This window comes from Tubulanus polymorphus, chromosome 2 (assembly GCF_964204645.1).
Source record: "Tubulanus polymorphus chromosome 2, tnTubPoly1.2, whole genome shotgun sequence".
NCBI classification, from domain to species: Eukaryota; Metazoa; Nemertea; class Palaeonemertea; order Tubulaniformes; family Tubulanidae; genus Tubulanus; species Tubulanus polymorphus.
Window position 1 is genome coordinate 19,015,330 of NC_134026.1, and position 25,435 is coordinate 19,040,764.

The following is a 25,435-nucleotide window of genomic DNA, read 5'->3' on the forward strand; positions in this document are numbered from 1 at the left end:
GTAAAACCCACTTAAATGTACATATGTATCATAAAATAAGAAAAACTCGTTGTTTCTTACGTTTCCAGGCAGAACATTTAAGATAAATTCTCTTACGATGGCTGATATGTTTTTGTGAAAACTTTCATTTATTTACCAAAATAATTCTTCAGATGAAGAATTATTTTGAAGATGAAGAGAAGAGAATAATTCTTCGTGAAGTATCTCATCTACCCATGCAAAGAAAGAAGTTTTTTATTAGCAACAAGATTCTTGTTGCTTAAAAATTTTCTTCGCATAAGAAAAGTGATAACAGTGTATTGAATCCTTTACCGTGAAACTATTTTGTTGTACATTCTTGCTTCACTATTTTTTGACATAAGGCTAAACAAAAATGATACCTTGTTTCTCCGCAGCGGCCGGGTCATTTTTGTAAAATATGATAAAATTTATAAACAGTTCATTTCTATACCGGCCGGGTCTGTTATGGTAAAATTGATCACGATTTCAAAAAAAGTAATGTATAGGGTAGATAGGCGGCCGGCCGGATCAACATTTAAGCTCAGCAGAGCGGAGAAACAAGGTATCAATTTTTTTAGCCTAAAACGGACTTGCCATACAATTTGTATGATTTGAAACTGATGCTACTGTGTTTCCGCTATACAAGCCTCCGGGAGGAATTCCTAGTTCACAAAAACCTCCAATCCTCTTGTTTGTAGTTACAGGGTATGGCGAGATAACGATGAATTGATAGATAATTGTCATGTGATATATTTTGATTGAATTGGATATGTTCCAGTTCCGTGGTTACCCTGTCGAGAAGTCTTGTAAAACCCCAAGCGTTTAGACCTAACGAAAACAATACATTCAAAGAAAAAGAAAATTCACTCAACGAATTTTATGCGACTGGTAACTACATAAATCAAACATTTATTACAACTACTCATAGCATCGCTTCCGTCGAGTCCGTCTATTGGCCGGTGTTCGTCAAAGCTCCAGCTCCACCGCCATAACCGTATCCTTTCGGTCCAAAGTTTCTCCCGTAGCAACCTGAAAATTTTTAGAAAATATAGACATTTATGGATGGACATTTATAGATGCTGTGATTGTGAGGGCGATATAGATGCAGCGATTGTGAGGGCGATATAGATGCTGTGGGTGATTGGTTTCTGATTGCCGATTGCCGACCCGAGAAATGGTCGACATTCAGGTTTCTGATTGCCGATTGTCGACTCGAGAAATGGTCGACAATCAGGTGTCTGATTGCCGATTGCCGATTGCCGCAGATCTACTTTTACCTGTTCTGGAGTTGAGCCATAGGTTTCAGTACCGATAATGCCCTTATTTCTATATATGTCAGTACTATAATCCCTCTAATCTTACTATGTGCGATTATTCATGTCTTTTATTTCATACTAGCAAAATATCTGTCCTCAGGTTTGCGTTTGCACTATAGAATACCAATTACCAGAGTACTTCTCACAGTGAATTAAATGATATTGGCTGAAATTATTTACTTTACCAGATAATTCTAAACTGAAGAAGGGTGGCGGGGTACTAGTTGTTGGTCCACTGCTTCTGGTGCTTCTAATGATTGTAACTGCTCTTCGTCTAACGTTAAGATCTGGTTTGGATGAGAATCGTTGGACCATAACCTACGTAAATTTTTCGTTCATTTGAAACATTAAGGCCTGCATATGTGCAGAAAACTACAAACTTTCAGGTATTCTAGTTAGGTTCACCACATCGAGTTCGTGGATGTTTATAGCTTGCAGTTTACAGATCAACAGATAATTAGAGAATGTACTAGTGGCGAACTCGACCACATGTACGAGGTCAAACATATTTAGCGAGAATAGAAGCTCAATAACCAACGGTGTTGGACGTGGTTTTTTGGATTTGCCCCCAACTCATAGAGAGGAATCCGGTGTACTCTTGTCCCTATTTCCTCTGAACGGTTTCCACAATTTCTCTATCGTTGGCAGATGAGACGTTAACTTCAGATCCTGTCAGGGATCGTTTTGGTTTTAAAAGTTCAATCAATTACTAGCTACTTTCAGGTAGTTTATACCTCATTTTCCATAATTTTTCGTCGCTGATTTCTTGAAATCTCGCAAGATCGCTCTTGCTGCTACGGGTCTTAACTCATTCGGCCCTGGAGAATGTTTGGCTTGGATGAGTTGATCGATCAAGTGCATCAGTCGTCGGCACACGGCACACGAGGACTATTAAGTTATAATGTAAATTTAGCGTCAAGAGAAATAGTCGTATAAGTGCAATCGAGTGGCGGAATGATACCGGATCTCAAATGACAATATACAGGATGGAATGTTGCGTTGGCGTTATTCTCAGCGTTGTTCTCTTTTCCGCCGGTGTTTGTATTGGTGTTATTTCTGCTCGTATTCCTTCTTGTTGTAAAACATACTTTTCTTAATCCGGTATTAAGATTCCCACAAAGCGGTAGATAGCCCAATTCTAACCCAACTAAATAGTAAATAGCTCTAACAAAATAACTCTTACTCACGCACGGCATAACATTCCACTGAACCATGTATGGCGTGCTCACGTACATACACACATCTATCTATCTTCAGAAATTTTGCATTTCAGGGAAGAATAACATCGAAAAAACACCAACGCATGATATATTCAAAATCTGTTTGAAATCATTGTTCTATGTATGTATGTATGTATGTATGTATGTATGTATGTATGTATGTATGTATGTACGAAGGTATATTGATAATTAGCTCCCTTTCTAAAGAATAGCGGAAGAGGCAGATTTATTGCTCAGATTTATCTATATTATAAGTAGCGATAACTACGGAAGCGTCCTTGAGACATGAAAAAGATTGTTTTTCTGATTTATGGTTTAGAAAATTATTCAAGTATTTTTTGATGCGATATAACTCGTCACAAAATCGATTCAGTAATTAAGATAAATCGAACGTGTCTTTATTTTCTAATTCATAAACCGATCGTAGCTGCATTTTTTGTCTCATAAATCGAACGCGTATTTATATTTCTAAATCATAAATCGAACCTATCTATACTTGTTAATTCATATATGGAACGTATCTGTATTTCAATCCATACATCGAACGTATCTCCACTTTTTAATTCATAAATCTAACGAACCTTCATTATTTCGTAATTCGTAAATCGAATTTTTTATCTCATTTTCTTCATTCGAAAATCGTACGTATTTCTGTTTTTTTAATTCGAAAATCAAAATAATTTTTCTAATTCGAAAATATGGCCCCATGACGGCATTGTTTTTTTGACGAGATATATCTCGTCGGTCAATAGGAAAAAAATCATAGATTTCATCAAAAAATACCTCGATCTTTTTTTCTTAATTCATTAATCAGAAAAAAACGTTTTTCTCGTGTCCCCAGGGTGCGTATAAACTATACGGCAGTGCTCTACATATCTTCGGAATTTTTGCATGTTGATGTCGGGAATTGTTATCTGTCAGTTACCAGTAACGTACTCCCCTTAGTACATGTAACCCCACCTATGTAAGCCCCGCATGAACTTACGCTGTATTGAGTAGAGAAATAAATCAGAGTTTACTTAGTCACCATGTCGTTGTTCACCTCTCCGGCGCTCTTGCTCATTTTACTCGGAACCTGGATCACTTAATTTGGCATTCTTAGCCCACATTTTGGTGCCGTGACAAGGATATACAAGCAGTAAATTTGGAAACTCACCCAAGATGCCATCGAAAGAAGAGATAATGCGAAATGCGCAAATTCGACAGATGACGAAACTTTTTGATCAGGCGAGGGAGTTACTTCATTCGGAAAGTGACGAAAGCCTAGACAAACTGTCTGGCGTCATAACTAGAATACGTGCAAAATTGGAAGTTATCGCAGGATATGATTCGGAACTGATTGCGAACGCGGAATTAGAGAAACTCGAAGATCTCGTGTGTGAAACCGATGACTATATGAACGAAATAAACAGCGAACTATCAACCTTCATCGGTCACGTCGAACGGAATAAAATCTCAGTGTGCTTGTTAAGATCATTAAATTATCCCTGTCGGAGGGAGTGTTTCCACAATCGTTTAAGTTTGCATTAGTTAAGCCACTACTAAAGAAGCCGACGCTTAATAAGGAGAGGTATGGAAATTATCGTCCTGTATCAAATCTCTCATACTTATCGAAGCTGTTGGAGCGGATTGTAGCTGCTCGGCTCGCTGAGCACATGCTACATAATGGCTTGTATGACGTTTTCTAATCTGCGTACCGTTGTGGACATAGCACGGAGACTGTCTTACTTTCAGTCAGTGATAGAATTTCTACTGCAGTGGATGCTGGTGAGGAGGTGCTACTTGTCCTCCTTGACTTATCGTCCGCGTTCGACACGGTTGATCATAACATTATGATAAATAGGTTATATGAGAGAGGCATTGGTGGTGCAGCTTTGAGATGGTTCTCATCGTATTTGGAAAGGCGACAGGTTGCTGTTGTTATTGGAAATAGCAGGTCCACTAGTCGAATTCTGCTTTATGGTGTACCGCAGGGATCAGTTCTAGGTCCTGTTCTCTTCACGATATATACTCTGCCGTTAAGTGATGTGATAAGTGTGCCCTATCACCTATATGCTGACGATAACCAGCCGATGGCGTCAGCTCGTTGTGGCGATAGGTCGAGTTGCGGTAACACTATATCACAAGTAGAATCGTGCGTTGCGGATGTTAGCAATAAGCCTTTTTACAGTTTCCAGGCGCCATTTTTTTGGGTACCCGCCGGGTCCGCATTGTTGAATTTTTTGTCCCTATTTTTTCCCCGTTTAATATTTTTATTTCGTTCATATCTCTGGATTGGATAAAGATAGAAACAAAGTGAAAATATTGATTGACTCAGCTGATAATTAGTTTTTTTACTATGTTACTCAATCATAAAGTTAATGCAACAATGCGCGCTGGTGAGGTTATAAGCATTGATATCGTTTTCCCGATAATTCAACTTGAATTATTGCTCAGCTCATTCAAAAGTTCGTAATTCTTACAAATTTTAATCTACATTTTTGAAATTTTCAGGATCAATAGCCATCTATATGTGGTCTTATATACTTTTTACCGTTTTCAATTATCTTTATCAATTTTTAAGTAATTGCGAGTCAAACTTCCAAAACACGTTTTCCCGGGTCCCCTGGGTGCATCTTTATATCAGGAAATTTCACAATTTCACCGTTTCCTACTTTGTTGAAAATCAGTTTATTAAGTAACCATGGAAATAAGGGCACCTAGGTTTTTGAAAAATGGTTATTAAAGATATATATTCTCTAGGATTTGTCAAAATAAACAAAATAACCCAGGTGTTGCTTTAACCAGCTACCTAGGTTCACAACAGATCATTTTGTCCAACGTGTTTCATTCGATTCCAAAACTGCACGTACGGGTATACGATTGCAAATGTGAAAGTCAGACATTATGTGGCACATGTATGAGAACCACAGTCTCAATGCTGCGTCGCATTGACGTCGCAAATTTGCATGGCTACTTACGTGAAGTGGGCTAATACAGACCTTGTATGATCAAAACTGACTTAGAATTCGTGCCAAATCTCAAAATAACTATCAAACACACGAGATCAATTTTGACAGAAAGTAAACGAATGTTATTTTCCTCAATATATACTAATATATTCCAAAGTTCCAATCTTTGCAACACAATCGACTAAGCCTAATATATTCAAATTCAATTTGAAACACCTTCCAGCTCGTGTCACGATCAGTAATAAAGATCGAACATCGAACGTTCTCAAAAAAGCAAACCCGATCCAACGGTTTGCAAACGTCAAGTTTGACACAACCGTGGCTGCTTCCATTTGCGTGGAGCTGCTGCTGAAAATTCAAAAATGTAAATCGGGTACCGGTATTTAACTGAAGACCGAGCGCTCGCCATTACACCATGGTATTTCTGATGGTTAACTTTTGAGCAACTGGCTCCAGAATCACCTGCCAACGGCCATATTTCATTGATGCAATATACTGTGAAACGATATAATATAGACGGGAGATCAATGAAACTTAAATGCCTGACACTAAGACTTATTTCGACTTTTTTGACTATCTTAGATGATTGGGAGAGGGGTCCAAAAATAAGGACATTTTCCGTAGATTAAGGCTGTGAGTAGGGTGCCCCTCGGTGTTGAAACAAATACATCCAAAACAATTTAATTTGCAAGAGGATGAATGTTAGATTTGTAAGTTTTATGCGATCACTGTCTTGACAAAGATGGTAATCTTAATGGGAAGGAGCAGGGGTCCGGACTACCGACCCTCCAAACCCGTAGTCTGTCCCTGTGTTACTAGAAATATATCTCTATTTACCATTTTTTTCAAATAACTAGGTGCCCTTGTTTCCATAGTTACTGAAAATTTTGATTTTAACAATGTAGGACCGGTTAAATTGGCAAATTTCTTGATATAAATATGCACACATGATACTCTAGAAAACGTGTTTTGGAAGTTTGACTCGCAATTACTTAAAAACTAATAAAGATAATTAAAAACGGTGAAAGGTATACAAGACCACATATAGATGGCTATTGATCCTGAAAATTTCAAAAATGTAGATTAATATTTGTAAGAATTACGGACTTTTGAATGAGATGAGCAATAATTCAAGTTGAATTATCGGGAAGACGATATCAATGTTTATAACTTCACCAGCGCACATTGTTGCATTAACTTTATAAATGAGTGATATCATAAAAAAGTTTATTATCAGCCGAGTTCATCGATATTTCTACTTTGTTTCTATCTTAATCAAATCCAGAGATATGAACGAAATAAAAAAATTAAACCGGAGAAAAATAGGGACAAAAAATTCAACAATGCGGACCCGGCGGGTACCCAAAAAAATGGCGCCTGGAAACTGTAAAAAGGCTTATTGGTTGTTTGATAACAGATTAGCTTTGAATGCCCCCAAGACGGGCATGATAAATATTGTTTCGTCACGTCGAACTGGTACAATACCTGGTATTAATGTCGGTGATTCGTTTATCGAGGCTTCAGATTCCGTTCGTGATCTGGGTGTTATTCTAGATAGAAGCATGAACATGCAGTGCCACCACATTCAATCGATTTGTAGGAAAGCTTATGCCAAGCTAAAAGGCATAAGTCGGATTAGCCGTTTCCTTGATCGTCCGAGTCTCGAGCGCCTTATCCATCCGTTTGTTACTTCTATCATAGACTGTAACAACAGTTTACTTTATGGATTACCGCAAAAGTCAATCGCACCACTTCAACGTGTGCAGAATTCAGCGGCGCGTGTCATTCTCCGAAAACGCGAATACGATCACGTTACGCCACTACTAGTCGAGTTGCACTGGCTACCAGTTGCTGCTCGCATTAAATATAAAGTGTTGCTAACCGTGTTCAAATGTGTCTATAGTTTAGCACCGGCATATTTGTGTGATCTGATTAAGAGACCCGACTCTGGACGTGTCACGAGATCTACCTTATCAACCCTGTCTGTGAGACGTACCAAAACGCAATTTGGAGATCGTAGTTTTTCTGTTGCAGGGCCCAAACTCTGGAACTCAATGCCAGCATATTTACGAAACATTAACTCACTCACGCAATTTAAATCAGCAGTCAAGTCCTGGCTTTTTCAGTGACCACCTCAGTCGGAGAACTAGCGCTTTGAACTTTTTATGGAAAGGCGCTATAGAAAAACTGATTATTATTATTATTATTTATTATTATAAAATCGAACCGTCAACGCTTATGAAATCCGAGCAACAAAAAAAAAGCGAAAAGACCGATCCAGTTGCCGAAGTTATCTTTGCGAACATTCGATGGCGATATTCTGAAATGGCAAACGTTCTTCGATGGATTTTTCTCGGCAGTTGATAGTGATGAGAACTTAACGAATATTTATATACTCATATGGGCAAAGATCTCCTCCTCAACAACATTCCGGGATCATCTGATGAATACAACGACTTGCCCGTTTTTGAGACTCCGAGATCCAAACGGACGACAAGGTCACTATCAGACGCCCCAAGTTCTGCCCAGAAGCCGAGTGAAAAGAAAACTAAAAATTGAATCTCAATCTATCGTAATTGTTAATTCAATTCATTGTTAACTAACTACAAATCAATGCCTAATTTAATAGATGAATTTATAACGGATGATAATCCGTGCAAATACTACGATGTAGAAACTTTCAACTTTCTTTTAAACTGCTCGTCTCCCTTAAGTCTAGTACACATTAACTGTAGAAGCTTAACAGCTTATTTCGATAAAATCTCATATTTACTAGATTCCCTGAATTCATATCCTACGATAATAGCGATTTCTGAGACTTAGGACGAAAACTGAAAATGATAATGACACCTTGTACAACCACCATACGTATAATGATGTATTTTTAAGCAGCATTTTTAAGCGTATTTTTAAGGTGTCGGTTTTTATATTAAAAAAGATGTAAATTTCAAATTACGATCGGATCTAATCTCCGATGATACGCATGTATTAGAATGTTTATTTATCGAATTATCCTGTAAGAATAAGAATATTATACTGGGTACGATATATAGACCCCCAGGGACAAAGATTGATAATTTTGATACCGAATTTGAGAGACTCCAACTTACTGAAAAGAGCAAAACCGAGTGCTATTTACTAAGAGATTGTAACATAAATCTATTAAAGAGTGATCAATGCCACCAAATCTCAAAATTTCTAAACGGAGTCATATCTACAGGATTTAAACCACTCATCCATGTACCTACTAGAATAACTGACTATACAGCTACTCTGATTGACAATATTTACACAAATCCTATCTCCAACAATAACACTTAAGGGGTGATCATTTCAGATATCTCTGACCATCTACCTATCTTTACACTAATACCAACTAAAATAACAATACAAAATATGAAATAACTAATCGTTCGATAAACGAAAATAATATGGCGAAACCGCTTATAACGTATTCCTTGACATTTTCATCGGATTATTTGAATCTAGTTTTCCACTAAAAAATTCACAGTCAACAGTAGTAAACACCATAATCCCTGGCTTACGGTCGGTCTCTTAAAGTCAATTTCTACTAAACAAAGATTATATAAGATATTCTTAAAAAGCAAATCCGACAGGGATAAGAATAAATATCTAAATAACAAAAATAAACTCAATAATATACTTAAAACGGCGGAGAAAAACTACTACCAGCAAAATCTCTTGAAACAGAAGAACAATTGTAAAACACTTGGAAAATCATAAATAATATCATTGGTTCCAAGGGAAAATCTACAATAATTACGGAACTAAAAACCAATTCTAGATCTATAATCAATGAACAAGATATCGCCAACGAATTCAATAATTATTTTGTTAACGTCGGTCCAAAACTTGCTAACAGCATCAACAGCAACGAAGATTTTCGACACTTTTTACCTAATCAAAACCCATCAAACGTTTATCTATTTCCAGTAGTCGAGACAGTAGTCGAAATTATTGAATATTTAGTACGAACACTCAAAAGCTCAAACATTGCTGGCACCGATGGTATACCCATGAAAATTATCGTCCTATCTCAATTCTTCCCTCTATTTCCAAAATTCTAGAAAAACTCATGCATAATCGACTATCGAACTGCTGTATTAAACATGCGATTCTCTGCGACAAACAATTTGGCTTTCGAAAAAAATATTCTACAGATTTAGCATTGATAACATTACTAGACAAAATCACTAAAAACCTGGAAGATGGAAAAATTACAGCACTTATTCTACTTGACCTTAAAAAGGCCTTTGATACAATAGATCATTCGATTTTATTGTTTAAATTAAATCATTATGGGATTAGAGGTATCACAAATGCATGGTTTAGGAGTTATCTAACAGATAGATATCAACTAACTTACATTAACTCAGCATTATCGGATTTTAAAGTCATTAAAACGGGAATACCACAAGGATCAATTCCAGGGCAACTTTTATTTTTATATCGCAGAATCATCGAAAATCCTAAACTCCATCCTTTTTGCAGACGACACAAGTTTAATGCACTATGAATTAAAATTAGTAAGCAAGAGTGGCTCTCCGCAAATAAACTATCTCTGAATATCAATAAGACCAACCTTTTATTATTCTCGGGAAGAATTAAAATAACGAAGACCATTAAACTAGACATTGATGATGAAGAAATGAAAAAGGTGACAGCTGCCAAATTTGTAGGCGTTATAATTGACGACAATATCACATGGGAACACCACATACATCAAGTTGAAATTAGATTTCGAAGAATACTTTTTATCATTAGCAAACTAAAACATAAACTTCCTAATTACACCTTAAAAACAATATATCAATCATTAGCATTACCTCACATACAATACTGTAATATCGTCTGGGCTAACAACTACCCCTCCAGACTAAATAATCTCTATACCCTACAGAAAAAAAGCTATGCGCATAATAAATAAGAAACATTACCTAGAACATTCAGGACCATTATTCAAATCTACGAAACAACTCACAATATTCGATATCAATAATCAACAAGTTCTACACTACATGTTTAAATCTATAAATGACCTACTTCCAAAGCGATACAATAATTTAACTACAAACAAAGTTAAACACAACCACAATACACGTCGATGTAAGGAATTAGATGTAACTTTCACAAAGCATAATTATAGGCTATTTACAATAATCCACAAAGGCCCAAAACTCTGGAACTCTGTGCAGAAAAATCTGATATTATGTCATTCTATCTTGTCGTTTGAAAATACTGTAAAAAATTATCTCATTTCCCAATATATTTAGATGAAATGATGTACTTCTAATTGATCAATCTAATATACTGAATATCCTGGAATTATCATATATCTATGTTGAATGTTTTCGTCTTGTAACTTGTATGTATGAATGGGGCGTGAATGTGAGTGTGTGGGCGACTGGGCCTCTAAGGTAATAAGTTTATTTTAACTTCACCTGTCGTCCAACGTTCTATTTTACAATATTATGTACTAATTCCAACTACTTTATATTGTAATTTAATTCGTAAATAAAACATTATTATAAACATTATTATGTTACAGCATGCGTTGCAAATAAGCGGTCCGCGTAGCTCAATTTTTAGTTTTCAAACTTTCAAGTACTTTTCGTCACTTATTAACCAGTTGAAATCGGGACCGATAGCTTTTTCAAATCATCCTTAAACGCAATCCATACTTTGAATCATTTGAAATTGATTAACAGTTACGGTTTTAGTTTTTCAAAAAAGTAAATTTCATTGAATTTTCTAGAATTCGAGATTCGACGTTTTTCAATCAGTGTTTTTCGAATACCGCTAGGCCACCCCTGGTTTTCACAAGTTTGTTCGCTAGTATAATACTAACATTTTAAATTTCCTATCGCCAGTTACATACAAGTTCATTGAAAATAACGAAATATGAATTTCCAGTTCAGTGTGAATTACGCAGTGATGTGTACTTAATACAACTTACCTTTGCAATAGATTTCATTTACTTCGTCGCCCTTTCTTTCAGCAACAGTGTTCGAATCCAGAGATTTATTGCACTCTTTACACGTAAAACATCCTCTTTTGTGAAAGGACTGAAAAACCAAGGCGTAAGAAATCAATTTGTCGATCAAAATCGCCGCTTCAGCAGTATTTCAAGATGCGAAAAATATTTACCCCTCCAGCTGCTATGATTTCCTCATTTGAATATACCGATTTACAGCATCGGACGCATTTCTTTCCACCACCGAACTGAGGCATTGCTGCTAGTTGAATGGGAAAATTTCGAACTTGTAAACTCTGATGGATAGCAGTTCGATAAGCGGTCACGTAATGGTAAGTGGCCTGTAGCAAAATCCGTATATTCTATTTAAAGGCCGAGGAGTATGGATGCTAGTTAACCGTTAACCAGGTGGTAAATACTAGAGCTCGGCTGTCCGCTACGGTATCTCGTTTGTAATGTTTATAGTGAGTAATATCCGAGTGAATAAGATACCACTTTTCTGACGATTTCTCAAAGATTATCATCGATCATTTTGATTGGAAGTTCTAGTCAGCTGTTAAGGGCGAAAAGCTCGAAAAGCTCGAGGTAGAATAAGGAAGGTCCTAGCAAAAGTAATATCAATACAGTAACAACTTATGAAAGTAAGCTATCGGTTCATTTCTTCACGTTGATTACTAATCATTGATGGGAACAGAATAACCTCAATTACAAAAACAAGTTTCTGGCGAATTTAATCTCGTAATGGCGACGCTGTCTGCTTGAAAGACGATGACACTTTCGACTGTTATATATGATCTTCTGACAGTTTTCAAAAGCTTTCCAGCCGTTCTTAATTGCTTCTCCATCACGAGTGCGCGCTGCAGTACCGACGGTCATTATTTCTTAACGAATCGGATTTTCATCTAGTATTGACTAGCCTTAATTGAGGAAGTCCAAATCCACGAGTTAGCTTTGATGTTCCCAGTACCATGATGTCCACTACAACTGGTTCGCGAGACGACTAGTACATATCAAAAGTCATTTTGAGATCTTAGGCAAAAGTGCTGATGCTTCCATTAAAAGGATAATAATTGACAACAACAGATAAAACAGAGAATTCCTATGTTCTTCGAGAGCGAAACAACGATTTCACGTAATAGAATATACTGTTTACAGATGAATTCATTACTTGGAAGATATCATTCAAATATTATCCAAGTAACGGACCATGGAAAATATATTCTTAGAACGTTGAATAACATATCGGGAGTAACCGTCACCATGAATATGGTGGATGCGACAAATACCATTCTTTGCGCCGTTCCATCTTGTTAATTTTGTTTAGTGTCCGCACCAGTCAATTGTTTCGTATTCTTAGCGTGAATTCGTAATTTGATCAACACGATCAAATTAAGAGTTGGTACAAGAGCAAATGGCAAATATTTCGAGAAAATAGTTTCTAACAAATATGAATATTAAGTGAGGATCATAAACGGATTTCGTAACAACCGTATCAACATGTCTTTTTGACGTACGGTTTTGCGCGCGATATGAAGATACCCCGCACCATATCATAAGTATTAAATTTGCTGAAAATGAATAGTGTAATGATGCACGGTGTCATTGCACAATACAAGAACTAGTAAAACTCCGGAATCAAGAACAAAAACGAGATATGTAGATAGTCCTTGGTATACGCACAAGAAGATTATTGTACCAAATTATGAATCGTTCGTCACACTCGTGAAAATTCCAATACTTAGATAGTCATATCGATTTCAACAATTTTGCGTCGAATATAATTCTTAACTAATAGCCGATATCGTGCAAACTGTGAGCTAAGGTTTCACCTTAACCGAGCAAAAAATGAAGTCAAAAAATCTCCCTCCCAGTCGGTGCCTGGGGTTTTATACCCATCAGCACTCGACTGGTCATATGACTACAATTCCAAATTTGATTTGGTTACTTTGAAAATGATATCATAGTTTTGCAAGATGCCTGACAACCTCTCGCAATCGAGGTCCTGCGGTTGCTGGTATAAACAGAGGGGTCACCTCAAAATGGACAACACCAGCTCATAAACTAAATATTGATTTTCTTTGTTTTATTTTAATTTCCCTACTCACGGACTACCTGTTGCCGTATAATGATATAATGGTTTGGTCGAAACAATGGCCACGAACTGAATGTCCACTTCTATAAATCAATTTATCTAATGGAATTCATTCTACATGTTTATGCCTGACCGAACCGCAAGCTAAATTCTAAGGATTTAAAGTTAGAAGAACATCTCATTCTGCCGTCAATTGTTTACTAATGCCAAATTAATAACTCGTCGTGCAGCCTTAGATATCAAATGTCTTAAAACATTTCAACTTTACCAACTGTCAGATTTTTGATCATGAAGATAGCAATGTTTCATTTTCCAAAGTTGAAATTCCCAATCGAACGTCACCAATAAGGTAAGTCCGTTGTAAATAGGAGAAGCCTATTCTGAGATCATATTACCGGCTATGTAAAGCCCAGAGGCTCCCAAACCCGCATCTACGAACAGTCCAGTCTTTCCCTAGCGAATGAGTTTTGAAACCAAAACTAAATGATTATATACAATGAAAGCGATGCAACAGGTTATTATAAAACAGCTAGTAACTGTACAATAACCACACTCAAACGTGGTGAACGAATAATAAGATAAAAACCCACTATTTGCAGAATTTCAAATTCGAGAATTTATTTATTCAAAAAATCTAAAATGCAAAATTCACGATCTCACCCCACCACCGCTGTGTTGACCATTGGTGCGAGACTAAAAAATTAGGGTTAGAATGATTCCAAGTTTCGGTCAAGCCAACTGTCAAAAATTTACACATATTTCAAATTTTACTGATTTATAATGTCTTGGCGAGGAAGAACACTTTCTAGTGAACTCATTATTCTTTTTTTAATCTACAGACAGAGGAAGCATGTAATAAATTTACGTGATCGAATGCGTGATCTCAGTAGTCCATCTTGAACCGGTCCAGGTCTATATCAATTTTCTTCGATGTTCTCTGAAACATGTCTCATATTGTTATTTCATTTGATTTCAAATATTCAAATTATTTTACAAACAACACTTCTGCGATAAGCATACCCATAGAAATCAGTTATATACGCGTATTTGCATTTCAAAATCTACAGTAAACGCCGTAGGCATCGTATTTCATAGACGATCATTCTTGAACTATCGTGAACTATCATACATCTCCGTAACTAATGAAATTATTCTAGTCGTGCAGAAATCAAGACGCGTGGACATTTTGATGCTGATCGTTGTATGATTCCCCGTCGCACATTTTCAAAGCACCACATGCCATTATTGTCGGCGATAAAATCAAAATCAAACACCCTGTTTCGCTCCCGGTAGGTGTGGTGGGTTTGTAAGAGACAACAATCAAGTCAAATCAAACGAAATCTACTAATTAAATTAATGGTAGGGTCAATCCCTACTTTAAGATAAAAAAGCAACGATGATAGATATAGAATTTAACCATTATAATGAAGATTTATTTCAATGAAATAAATAAATGAATAGATTTTTTCACAAACCATCGATGCCAATGTCTCTCCATTTTGCCCCGATTATAATCAATCGCGTCAGAACAAATCTTATGACGGTTAAAAAAACATATCGTAAGATAGTTTATTTGAAATGTTCTGCATGTAAACGTAAGAAACAACGAGTTTTTTTTATTATGATAAAACTACAGACTACCAACTAAAGATATCATTGTTAGTCTTAAATAAAATCTCGACCGCAATGGAACGCCTATGAGCTTCGTTTGTAAGAGATTTTGTTAATGAGATATTTTGGAATCCAATTTCCGCAAGCACACTGCATTGCATTGCGACTGAGACATTTTCAATGATTTGTAGTGACACCCGTTTTCTTCCTCGGCGGTTTTCCGGCAAGCAGATCCGCACTCCAAGTAGTTCCAAAAAGGTTTGACCGTTTACTTTCCAAACATCTATTTTCACACACATGTTTATTCAGTCGTTATCGTGCAATGGAAAATAGTTCCGTTGAATTTCATAAGCAAAAGAGAAGTTTTATAAGCAAAAAAAAATACAGTGAGTTGTGACAACACTGTAATGACGCTGTACGCTAATCTTTGACGGTGATAAATATTTCTGTTTAAGTAGTTAAGTAGAAATTCATGCATTAATTAAAACTATCTGTTGTTTGATTTATGCTTCACTTTTTTTGACGGATTTGGGCCAAACTTTGAAAATGATGTTGCTGTGTTTTCCCATATAGGTAATTACTATACAGATGCCATACAAGCTTCCAGAAGGAATTCCTAGTACGATCTGAAAGATCTCCAATTCTCTTGATTGTAATTCAAGTGTATAAATTGATAAATATAGGATTGTTATATAACAGATTATGATTTGATTTCATATGTTCCAGTGCAATGGCCCTGTCAAGTCTTGTCAATCCTCATGCGTTTAAACCAAAAATATTAAACAGAATTCACTCAATGAATTTAAATGACTACATTAATTCAAACATTTATTCAAACTACTAATGGCATCGCTACGTCTAGTACGAGTACGTCTATTTGCCAGTGTTCGTCAAAGCTCCAGCTCCACCGCCATAACCGTATCCTGTTGGTCCAAAGTTTTTCCCATAGCAACCTGAAAATGTTAAAACATATAGACATGGATGAACACGATTGATTGATTGATTGATTTTATTTATCGGAACATTATGAATACATTCAAATACAATGGTTTCAAGATGGCGGACTAGTGCGATCACGCATTCGTATATGTCCTGACAAAAATTATTTATCAAGTGTTTTTCACTGTGGATTTATAACGAGTAATGGGTTCATTGGATAGGAAGTGTTCTATCAAGTTTCCTCTGAATGAGGTAAACGGAAAAATTCTTCATCAAGATGTAATTAACGCTATAAAGGACAGTGCCGACGGTGACGTGAGTAAAATAGCAGCGATTCAAATAACGTCAAAATTTTGCATAATTACTGCAGTAGATGAAACGAGTAAAGATCTTCTGAAACAATCCGGATTAATCTTTCGAGGGAATAAAATCACTCCGGATGATGTAGATTTAACCTTTTTGTCTGTGAAAATAGTCGATGCTCCGTATGAGATGTCGGATCTGACCATTGTCAACTTTATTAAAAATTATGGTGATTATGTTGAAGGATCGGTAAAAAAGGCGTGATAAGGGACACTCAAATATATACTGGGACCAGATATTTGAAATTGAAACAAGTCAATAAAGTTATTCCAAACTTCACATCAATCGATGGATTCCGCGTAAGAGTGTACTGTGAGGGTATAGGGTGTCAACATTGCCTTGGCGATCATCGCTCAGCTGACTGTCCGTCACGATTTAAGTGTTTCAAATGTGGCGCCGCAGAGCATAAAGCTCGTGATTGTACCGTGACTCTGAGCGACACGATATCCAACGAAGCGCGTGACTATTGCGAGAAAACGTCAAGCGAACCGCTGTCCAATACTATTACAAATAATGTATTAGTAATCGGTGATTCTAACCTCCGTGACTTCGAGTTTCCGAATGGCACGGTTATTTGCCAGCCTGGTGCTAGCGGTGAAAAGATTTCATCGCTTCTGAATAAAGCTGACAATCAGATTCTAGATCGATCGTCGATTACTGACGTTATTCTCCACTTAGGTACAAACGATATAAGTAACAACAAAAATGACAGTGACACTGTAGTGGTGAATCTGTCCTTAGCCATGGCTAAAACAACGGAACATTTCAATGAAGCCCAGATTCACTTCTCTAGTATCATTCCAAGAAAAGGTAACTCCAACAACGTAAAAGAGTACAACAGCCTTGCAATAGCAGTTAACAACCATATCGGGAAACTATGCGCGGAACAGAATATCATGTTTATTGATAATGACACTGTATTGAAACTTAAACCGTCTGGTAAAGCTTTGGACCACTTTTATTCGCCGACCGATAAAAGTGGTATTCACCTCAGTGAAACCGGCAAGCTTGCATTGCTTAAACACTTTTGCGAGGCAATAGATGGCGTCACTAGTGATGCTTTCTGCACACCGACCTCGGCAAAACGAAAGGAGAGATCACTATCCGGAACACCACCTTCAATAGAAAAAACCAGGAAAAAACAATACGTTGAATATTAGTCAAACACCATGACTTGTTATTTGTATGAAAAGCTCAGTAACTGATATACCTTGTACAAACAACAGTCGTTTGTACTTCAATGTTGACGAGGATTCTCCTCTTGAACGGGGAAGTCTATCCATCATTTCTCATAACATCAGAAGTGTCAACAAAAATTTTGACAGTTTAACTGATTTTTTGAATTGTTGTAATGGTCAATTTTCGGTCATTGGTTTGACCGAGACTTGGACTAATTCAAATAATTCTAACTCCAATTTGTATAGAATTAACGGTTACACGAGTATTTTTAAATCCCGCGCCAATGGTCAACTTGGTGGCGGCGTAGCTCTCTTCCTAAAGGAAAATTTCAATTTCAAAGTACGGACAGACTTATCAACTAGGAATCATACTTTCGAATCTTTATTCATCGAAATTGTTTTAGATAAAAAATCCAATATTATTATTGGAGTAATATATAGACCTCCAGGAGGAAAATTACCAACTTTTCAAGATGAATTTGAAGTTTTAACGGCAGAAATTACTCGCGAGAACAAACTTTGCTACCTGGTGGGGGACTTTAATATAGATCTCATGAAATATGATACGCACAAAGATACTGAAATATTTCTCGAATCTTTATTTTCTCATTCTTTTTCACCTTTGATTGACAAGCCAACTCGAGTAACTTGTGACTCGACATCCTTAATTGACAATATTTTTTGTAACGATTTGCGACATGTTCACAAATCTGGGATTTTTATGACCGACCTTTCGGATCATTACCCAATATTTACTATCTGCAGTGGTGATCAGCCTCTGTCTGACAGACAACCTTTTAAAACTAGAATTTTCTCGCAGCGCAATATTTCTAATTTCAACAGATTACTAATGAATATTAACTGGAGTGAAGTGTATTCATCTGATAATCCCTGTTGCTTACACTACTTTCATTGAAAAAGTTTCTTCAGTTTTCAATCAAGTTTTCCCTCTGGTACCAGTTAATCATATTAATCCCTCATTCCATAAACCATGGATAACTCCTGGTATTATCGCAGCAATTAAAACAAAAAACAACCTTTATAGGAAATTTATTAGAACACGTTCAGAAAAAATAAAATCAAAATACAACTTGTACAAAAATCTCATTTCAAAGCTTATTAACAAAGCCAAATCTAATTATTATTCTGAAAAATTGCTCGCTGCTGGAAATGATATGAAAGAAAAGTGGAAACTGTTGAACACAGTTTTAGGCAGAAACATTTATTCTAAAATGCCTAATTCTTTTACTTCTGATCAACGTGTTATTTCTGGTAATATAAACATCGCCAACGAGTTTAACAATTTTTTTGTAAATATTGGTGAAAGGCTTGCTACTCAAATCCCTGATACAGGGCAATCCTTTCATCAATATATGAATAAACGTGTCAATGAAAGTCTATTTCTCTTTCCGACTTCACCTCATGAAATAAGTGATGTGGTCTCGGGTTTCCCCTTAAAGAAGAGTGCCGGTGTCGATGGTTTGAGTATTTTTGTTATAAAACAGGTGATTGACATCATTAAGTTCCCTTTATCCCATATCTTTAACCGTAGTCTTCAGACTGGAATAGTTCCCAATGAACTCAAAATTGCGAAAGTTTGTCCTTTGTTTAAATCCGGAGCCCCTAATTCTTTAAATAATTATCGACCCATATCTTTGCTTCCTAGCTTCTCAAAAATTCTGGAAAAACTAGTTTACAACAGATTGGTTTCCTTTTGTAACAAACAGGATATTGTAATCCCCGACCAGTTTGGCTTTCGTTCAAAACATTCAACAGATTTGGCATAAACCAAGGTTGTTGATAATCTTTCTGAAGCCTTGGAAAATAAGAATATTACTATTGGATTATTCTTGGACCTGTCTAAGGCATTCGACACCGTTAACCATGACATTTTGTTAATGAAGCTTGATTATTACGGAATCCGAGGTGTTCCTCATGATTGGTTTAAAAGCTTCCTGACTGACAGGAGTCAAGTTTTAAGTTTCAACAATACCTTATCGTCTCCATTAAATATATCAATTGGTGTACCCCAGGGTTCTATTCTAGGCCCTTTGCTCTTTTTATTATACGTTAACGATTGCGTTAATGCGTCCAAATTACTCCATTTTATCCTCTTTGCCGATGACACGAATTGTTTTTATAGTAACTCTAATATCAAAGAATTGGTTTCCATAGTAAATTCTGAACTGGCGAAACTTGGCATCTGGTATCAAGTAAACAAACTTTCAATACATATTGCGAAATGCCACTTTATGATTTTTGGTCGAGTAGATCACTTTAATTTTTCCATTTGGTTAAATGGAGAATTAATCAAACGTGTACATAGTACGAATTTTCTTGGTCTTTTTATAGATGACAAATTAAATTGGGATGTCCATATCAAATATGTCTGCAGTAAAGTGTCACGCTCCATTGGAATTTTAACCAGATTAAAAAAGCATTTCCCATCAAATATCCTTATTACCCTTTATTATAGTTTTGTTTATCCTCATTTACAATATTGTAATTTAATCTGGGGAAGTAATTATGCAAACAAGCTTAATCCACTAATTTTACTACAAAAAAGAGCAGTAAGAATTGTTAATAAGTCTCATTTCCTAGAACACACTGACCCTATCTTTAAGAAATTGAATATCCTAAAATTTAGACATATTACAAAATTTCAATTAAGTCTATTTATGTTCAAATTCAATAATTCAAAATTGCCAAATTCCTTTAATCGGTATTTCAAAAAGAATGTTGATATACACTCGTATTCAACCAGAAATATGAATTCTTTTCGTGTTGCCAGATTTCGGACTAACAAAACACAATTCGCAGTAAAAATTTCTGGTCCTGTTGTCTGGAATAATTTGCCAAAAAGTTTAAAACAACTGTCGTGTATAGATACTTTCAAAAGAAAACTTAAATTGTATCTAATGAATTTGTAATTAATCTGTCTGTATCTGTTATCTATTACCAGATTGTAAGAGTGAATGAAAGATAGTGTGATTGACCGCCTGAGTGACTACGTGTGTGGGTGCATGTTGGGTGAAGGTGTATGACTGCATGTGTGTATGAGTTTAGTGAATCGGTGTATGCTAGGGGATTAGAGATTTTATAAGCCTTCATTGGCTTCATCTAATCTCCTCCACATTATATTAAAACATTTCATATTTGTATATCTCTTTATGACATGTTGTAATTTTATTGTGGAAATAAATTTATTATTTATTTATTAATGTTAAATACGGTTTGCATTTACACCTAAGTTAACATTGCTGCATTTACATGAAGTAGTGAGGAACACGATCTACGAGTACAGCATAAAACTTAAGTTCTTCTCACACATTATTGTAGAATCTGATAAATTTGCACAGATCAATTAGAGTTTCTGCGTTTCTTTCTTAACTCTATACTATCCCAGATTTTCTCCCTGATCTCCGTCATTAAATATTGACTTCATTTTCAAATCTAACACTTATCAGTTCTGATTAATTTTGTTCATAATCAATCCGAACCTCAGCGTCAATTGTTGGAGTCTACAATTTCCGCAGTGTAGTTTATTCAAATCGGGAAAACTAAGAGGAATCTTATTGTTCGATCTGAAGAACGGCATGTTTTTAATGGAGTTTAACTTGGAAGTGGGATTTCGTAATTTCAATTGAAATTGTAGAATTGCATCATCAATCGGAGTCGTCGACACACGAGGACTATTAGGTAATAATGTAAATTTAGCGTCCAAAGAAATAGCCACCTAAAGGAAATTAATTAAGTGGAGCAATGATATCGGATCCAAAATGTATATATACAGGATAGACAATACCTGTTTTTATTCCTCGCTAGCAGAGAATATTCAAAATTTCACATGTCAAGTTCATAGGTGGGTATGGTGGCTGATTCGGGCCACATTAAAAAATGACACTCGGTCTCCACCAATTTTTTCCTAATTCTACATTTTTCGTTTTAACGCATCGTTAAACAAAAAATCTGTTTTAATGTTTTTTAATGTGGCCTGAATCAGCCACCATAGGCAGGTGAGCTCTTATGACTTTTTCTTAAGAGTTTTGTTTTTATTACAGTGTGTGTCTATGGCCGATACGTTTCAGTACGTCCCATTATCGAATATTTACTGAGAACACACACTGATGTAATCTATGTATATTTCCAGATTATTTCTCGCTGGTATAGAATTAGAATACGCAAAACCGATTTCATTCGATTGTAGGTGAGCCTTTCTGACTTTTTCCTAGAATTTGGTTTTGAAAATAGTGTGTCTTTAATATGGCCGATACGTTTCAGTTACGTATGGTGGCTGATTCGTGGCTGGTGGCTCGACCGCGATATTTACTGGGAGGATTTTTACCTGTTACCGCCATATGGGATAGTTATCGCATTCTAGGGACAATTAATGATGGTCGAAATAATCATCAAAAGGGATACAATTAGTGTTAAGCAATTTGACTTAACGTTATGAAGTCACTGGACTCTCAAAATCATTCTATATGTAAATGTATATGTATATGTATATGTAAAAGTATATGTGTGTTTAGATAAGGTGTGCTACATACACTGTTTCCATTGCCAATCAGATGTTGAACTGAGGAGACCTTACATCGCAACGATACGCACTCTTCTTGGCCCCGCCAAAAGCAAGAAAACGAAATCTAATCGCGAGAAAACAAAAACTAACGCAAAAAATAGATATTTCGGTTGAGAACACAAAATAATTTGTTTCTCGCGCTAAATATTAGTTTTCTGCCATTAATATTTGCGTATTGTTTTCTGTGTTGATATTTGTTTTCTCGCTATCAAATTTGTTTTCACATTTTTCGTGCTCGAAATATCTTGGGGTGGCCCGAATCATCCACCACGCTAATCAGCCACCATAGTTATGTGTCTTTTTCGATGATTAACTGAAAACACCCAATGGTGTATTCTGAACCGATTTCTATATTGATTATAAATAATATCAACCGTTTAAGCCTAAAATTACCTTGGGTCAGTTTCACAATGCAAAATAATGATTAGTCGCTTATCTTTTATCCACATCTGTTGTAATAGTGACTTATAATGTTTCAGCAAGCGTAGCTAGTTAGCGGCCTGCGTCGTATAGCTTTAGTTTTTTTTAAACGTTCAAGTACTTCTCATCACATCAATCATTAACCAGCTGAAAAATATTTTCTTCTTTCACCCACGTTTTGTCTCTTCTTCCTATTATATTTTCAAATATTGTTATCCGCGAAGTTTTACGCTAGGTCAACCATGGTTTCCGCCAGGTTTTTCGCTCGTTTATATACATGTACTGACATTATTATGTAATTTTCCTATCGGGGTCTCCTACTCTAATTGTATATTTCCAATTAATATGTTATCATTGATTATTTTCTTTATTCATGTTTATATATTTGTTATATTATATATTTGAAAAAAAATGTATTCATATATACTAGCTCATTGAAAATAAAGAAATATGGATTTCGAATTCAGTATAGGTAATAAGGTGATCTGTACAAAACAACTTACTTTTGCAATAGATTTCATTTACTTCTTCGCCCTTTCTTTCAGCAACAGTGTTTGAATCCAGAGATTTATTGCAATCTTTACACGTAAAACATCCTCTTTTGTGAAAGGACTGAAAGATTAAGGCGTAAAAAGTCAAATAGATCAAAATAGCCACTCTATCTCAAAATGCGAAATAAGAATCATATATTTACCCCTCCAGCTGCTATAATTTCCTCATTTGCATATACCGATTTGCCGCATCGGAGGCATTTCTTTCCACCACCAAACTGAGGCATTGCTGCTGTTTTATGAGCAAAATTGCGAACTTGTATAGACTATGGTGTATAGCGGTCTGCTAGTTTTATAAGCAAAATTGCCAACTTGTCAACAGTCTTATAAGCGGTCACTGTCTTAGACGGGTAGCGGCCCGTAGCAAAACCCGTTGGATCTATTCAATGCATACAATATATCTGAGGAGCCCTGTTTTCGAAAACACCACATGACTTACATAAAACATTATGGCCTACATAAACTGTTTCTATAAGCATTTCCGGTGTCAGAATAGATATTTACTACGTTGAAACAGGTCAATATACGTAAAGAATGCCAGTTATCGTATGCCGGGTATGGCCAAATTCTTCGATCGATTTAACGCCATTGCGAGGTCGACTATATAATCATTCACAATTGATTGATGAAGATATGCGATGAAGAAATATTTCAGAAAACATAATCTGACTTATTATCTTGGAATAAAATCGCCGAATTTTTTGATCGAATCATAGTTATTTTTCTCTGAAATAGTATGTATGAATTACTCCCAATTTGTTTTTAATCAAATGGAAATTCCTATAACCTGCTGTCCCGGGGATATTTCGATTAAATAAAACGTTTTCCGATTATCATCACTATCATTGCCGCGGTAATCACTATTGATAATAGCTGGTCATCGTTTCAACACTGAAAATTCAGATTTGACCGGGGTTAGAAGTCCACAGTAACGGATCGTAATGAAACTTGGTACAATGGTCCGTGGGCCAACGCCTAAAACAATATAAAGCCGTTATGGAATCTTTTTTGCCTGAAAACTGGACCAGTTAATAATAAAAAATTCATTTTTTTCTGATTCGAAAACCATATGGATTTCTTCTTTGAAATAGAAACTCGAAATATTTCTTTTGATCTGTAAAGATGGCACCCGTGAGAAGACGGTGGTGTTTGATACTTTGACGTCTATTGTTGTGATAAGCAATTTTCAATATCTAGATAACGTATATGAATAGATAGCAGTTACATGCTCATGATACATACAACTCAAGTTGTTAGAAATTCATAAAAGGAGCATGTTTTAGTTTATCGGAATTAAATACCCATTTACCTTTATCCCTAGATCGGTTTGTGTCTCGGATTATTAAGAAATATCTTTGATTTAGACTTTTGAGACAATAGTACAATGGAATGTCGATGTTTACATGTTTGACAACTCCGGGCTCAGTTCGTCACCAAGTTGCTAAGAACATTAATTCTTGTGGCTTGATTGGCGAATCCATCGGGTTCCGAGGTTGGTTGTCGGCCATCCTCAAATGTAACGGTGTTGGTCACGTGAATAATTCCTAGAAGACCAACTTTTGATGGTATAAAAATAAGAGACATAGCTGAACTAGTCGAAGAGCACCGGGAAACATAAGTGGAGAGCACTGAGAAAGATCAGGAAAACTCACCAGGGAAACTAGTAACTGAAGATTTAGAATATGAAGAATTATAAGCTGACAGCAATTTTAGGTGTCGATAGATCGTAACTGAGTAGAAACGGAATAAAAAGTGTGAGTATTTATCGTAATTTACATTAAGTAGTTAAAATTTAATCATTTTGGTCTCGGGTTATTATTCAATTTGTTTCGTTGTGCGGAGCTGGGGAAGGATACGCCCTTCCACGATATTTCGGTTTCTTCTTCAGGCCGCATAACACTAATATTATTTGATAAAATTCAGTAAAAAGATATTACTTCCTGACGATTTACGTATCTCAGATTATTATCGATCATTTTCATTGACCAGCGTTGACGGACAAAAAGTTCGAGAAATTATGATGGATTAAGCAATATCGATATCATCTATTTTGGAAAGTAGCAATCGGCTCGTTTCATTCGTGTTAATAATAAATCATCAATGGGAAATTTTGATTGCTAAATGCAGCAGCTTCTGACGAATTTAATCTCGCAACGGTGACGCGGTATGGAGGAGAGGCGATTATATTTCCGACTTTTATATATTTATATGAAATTT

General features: G+C 35.9%; 1 protein-coding gene across 1 annotated transcript; it reads right to left on the reverse strand.

Annotated features, from left to right (window-relative positions):
- Positions 1-920: 920 nt before the first annotated feature.
- Positions 921-23,638, reverse strand: LOC141898999 (cysteine and glycine-rich protein 1-like). The gene is made up of 6 exons (XM_074785148.1): positions 23,362-23,638; positions 23,171-23,279; positions 16,065-16,138; positions 11,656-11,823; positions 11,465-11,573; positions 921-1,029 (listed from the first exon to the last, which is right to left on the reverse strand). Exons 1-6 carry the CDS (start codon positions 23,443-23,445, stop codon positions 950-952), a joined length of 624 nt encoding a protein of 207 aa, XP_074641249.1. The 5' UTR covers positions 23,446-23,638; the 3' UTR covers positions 921-949.
- Positions 23,639-25,435: the final 1,797 nt, after the last annotated feature.

What these genes read in the sequence shown, in the direction of transcription:
- LOC141898999 (XM_074785148.1), bottom strand. Translation starts at nt 23,445, where the DNA reads ATGCCTCAGTTTGGTGGTGGAAAGAAATGCCTCCGATGCGGCAAATCG. An exon ending in AAATCATAGCAGCTGGAGGG is followed by an intron (nt 11,574 to 11,655) that starts GTAAATATTTTT and finishes TTGGTTTTTCAG; the next exon opens with TCCTTTCACAAAAGAGGATG. An exon ending in AAATGAAATCTATTGCAAAG is followed by an intron (nt 1,030 to 11,464) that starts GTAAGTTGTATT and finishes AAAAATTTTCAG; the next exon opens with GTTGCTACGGGAGAAACTTT.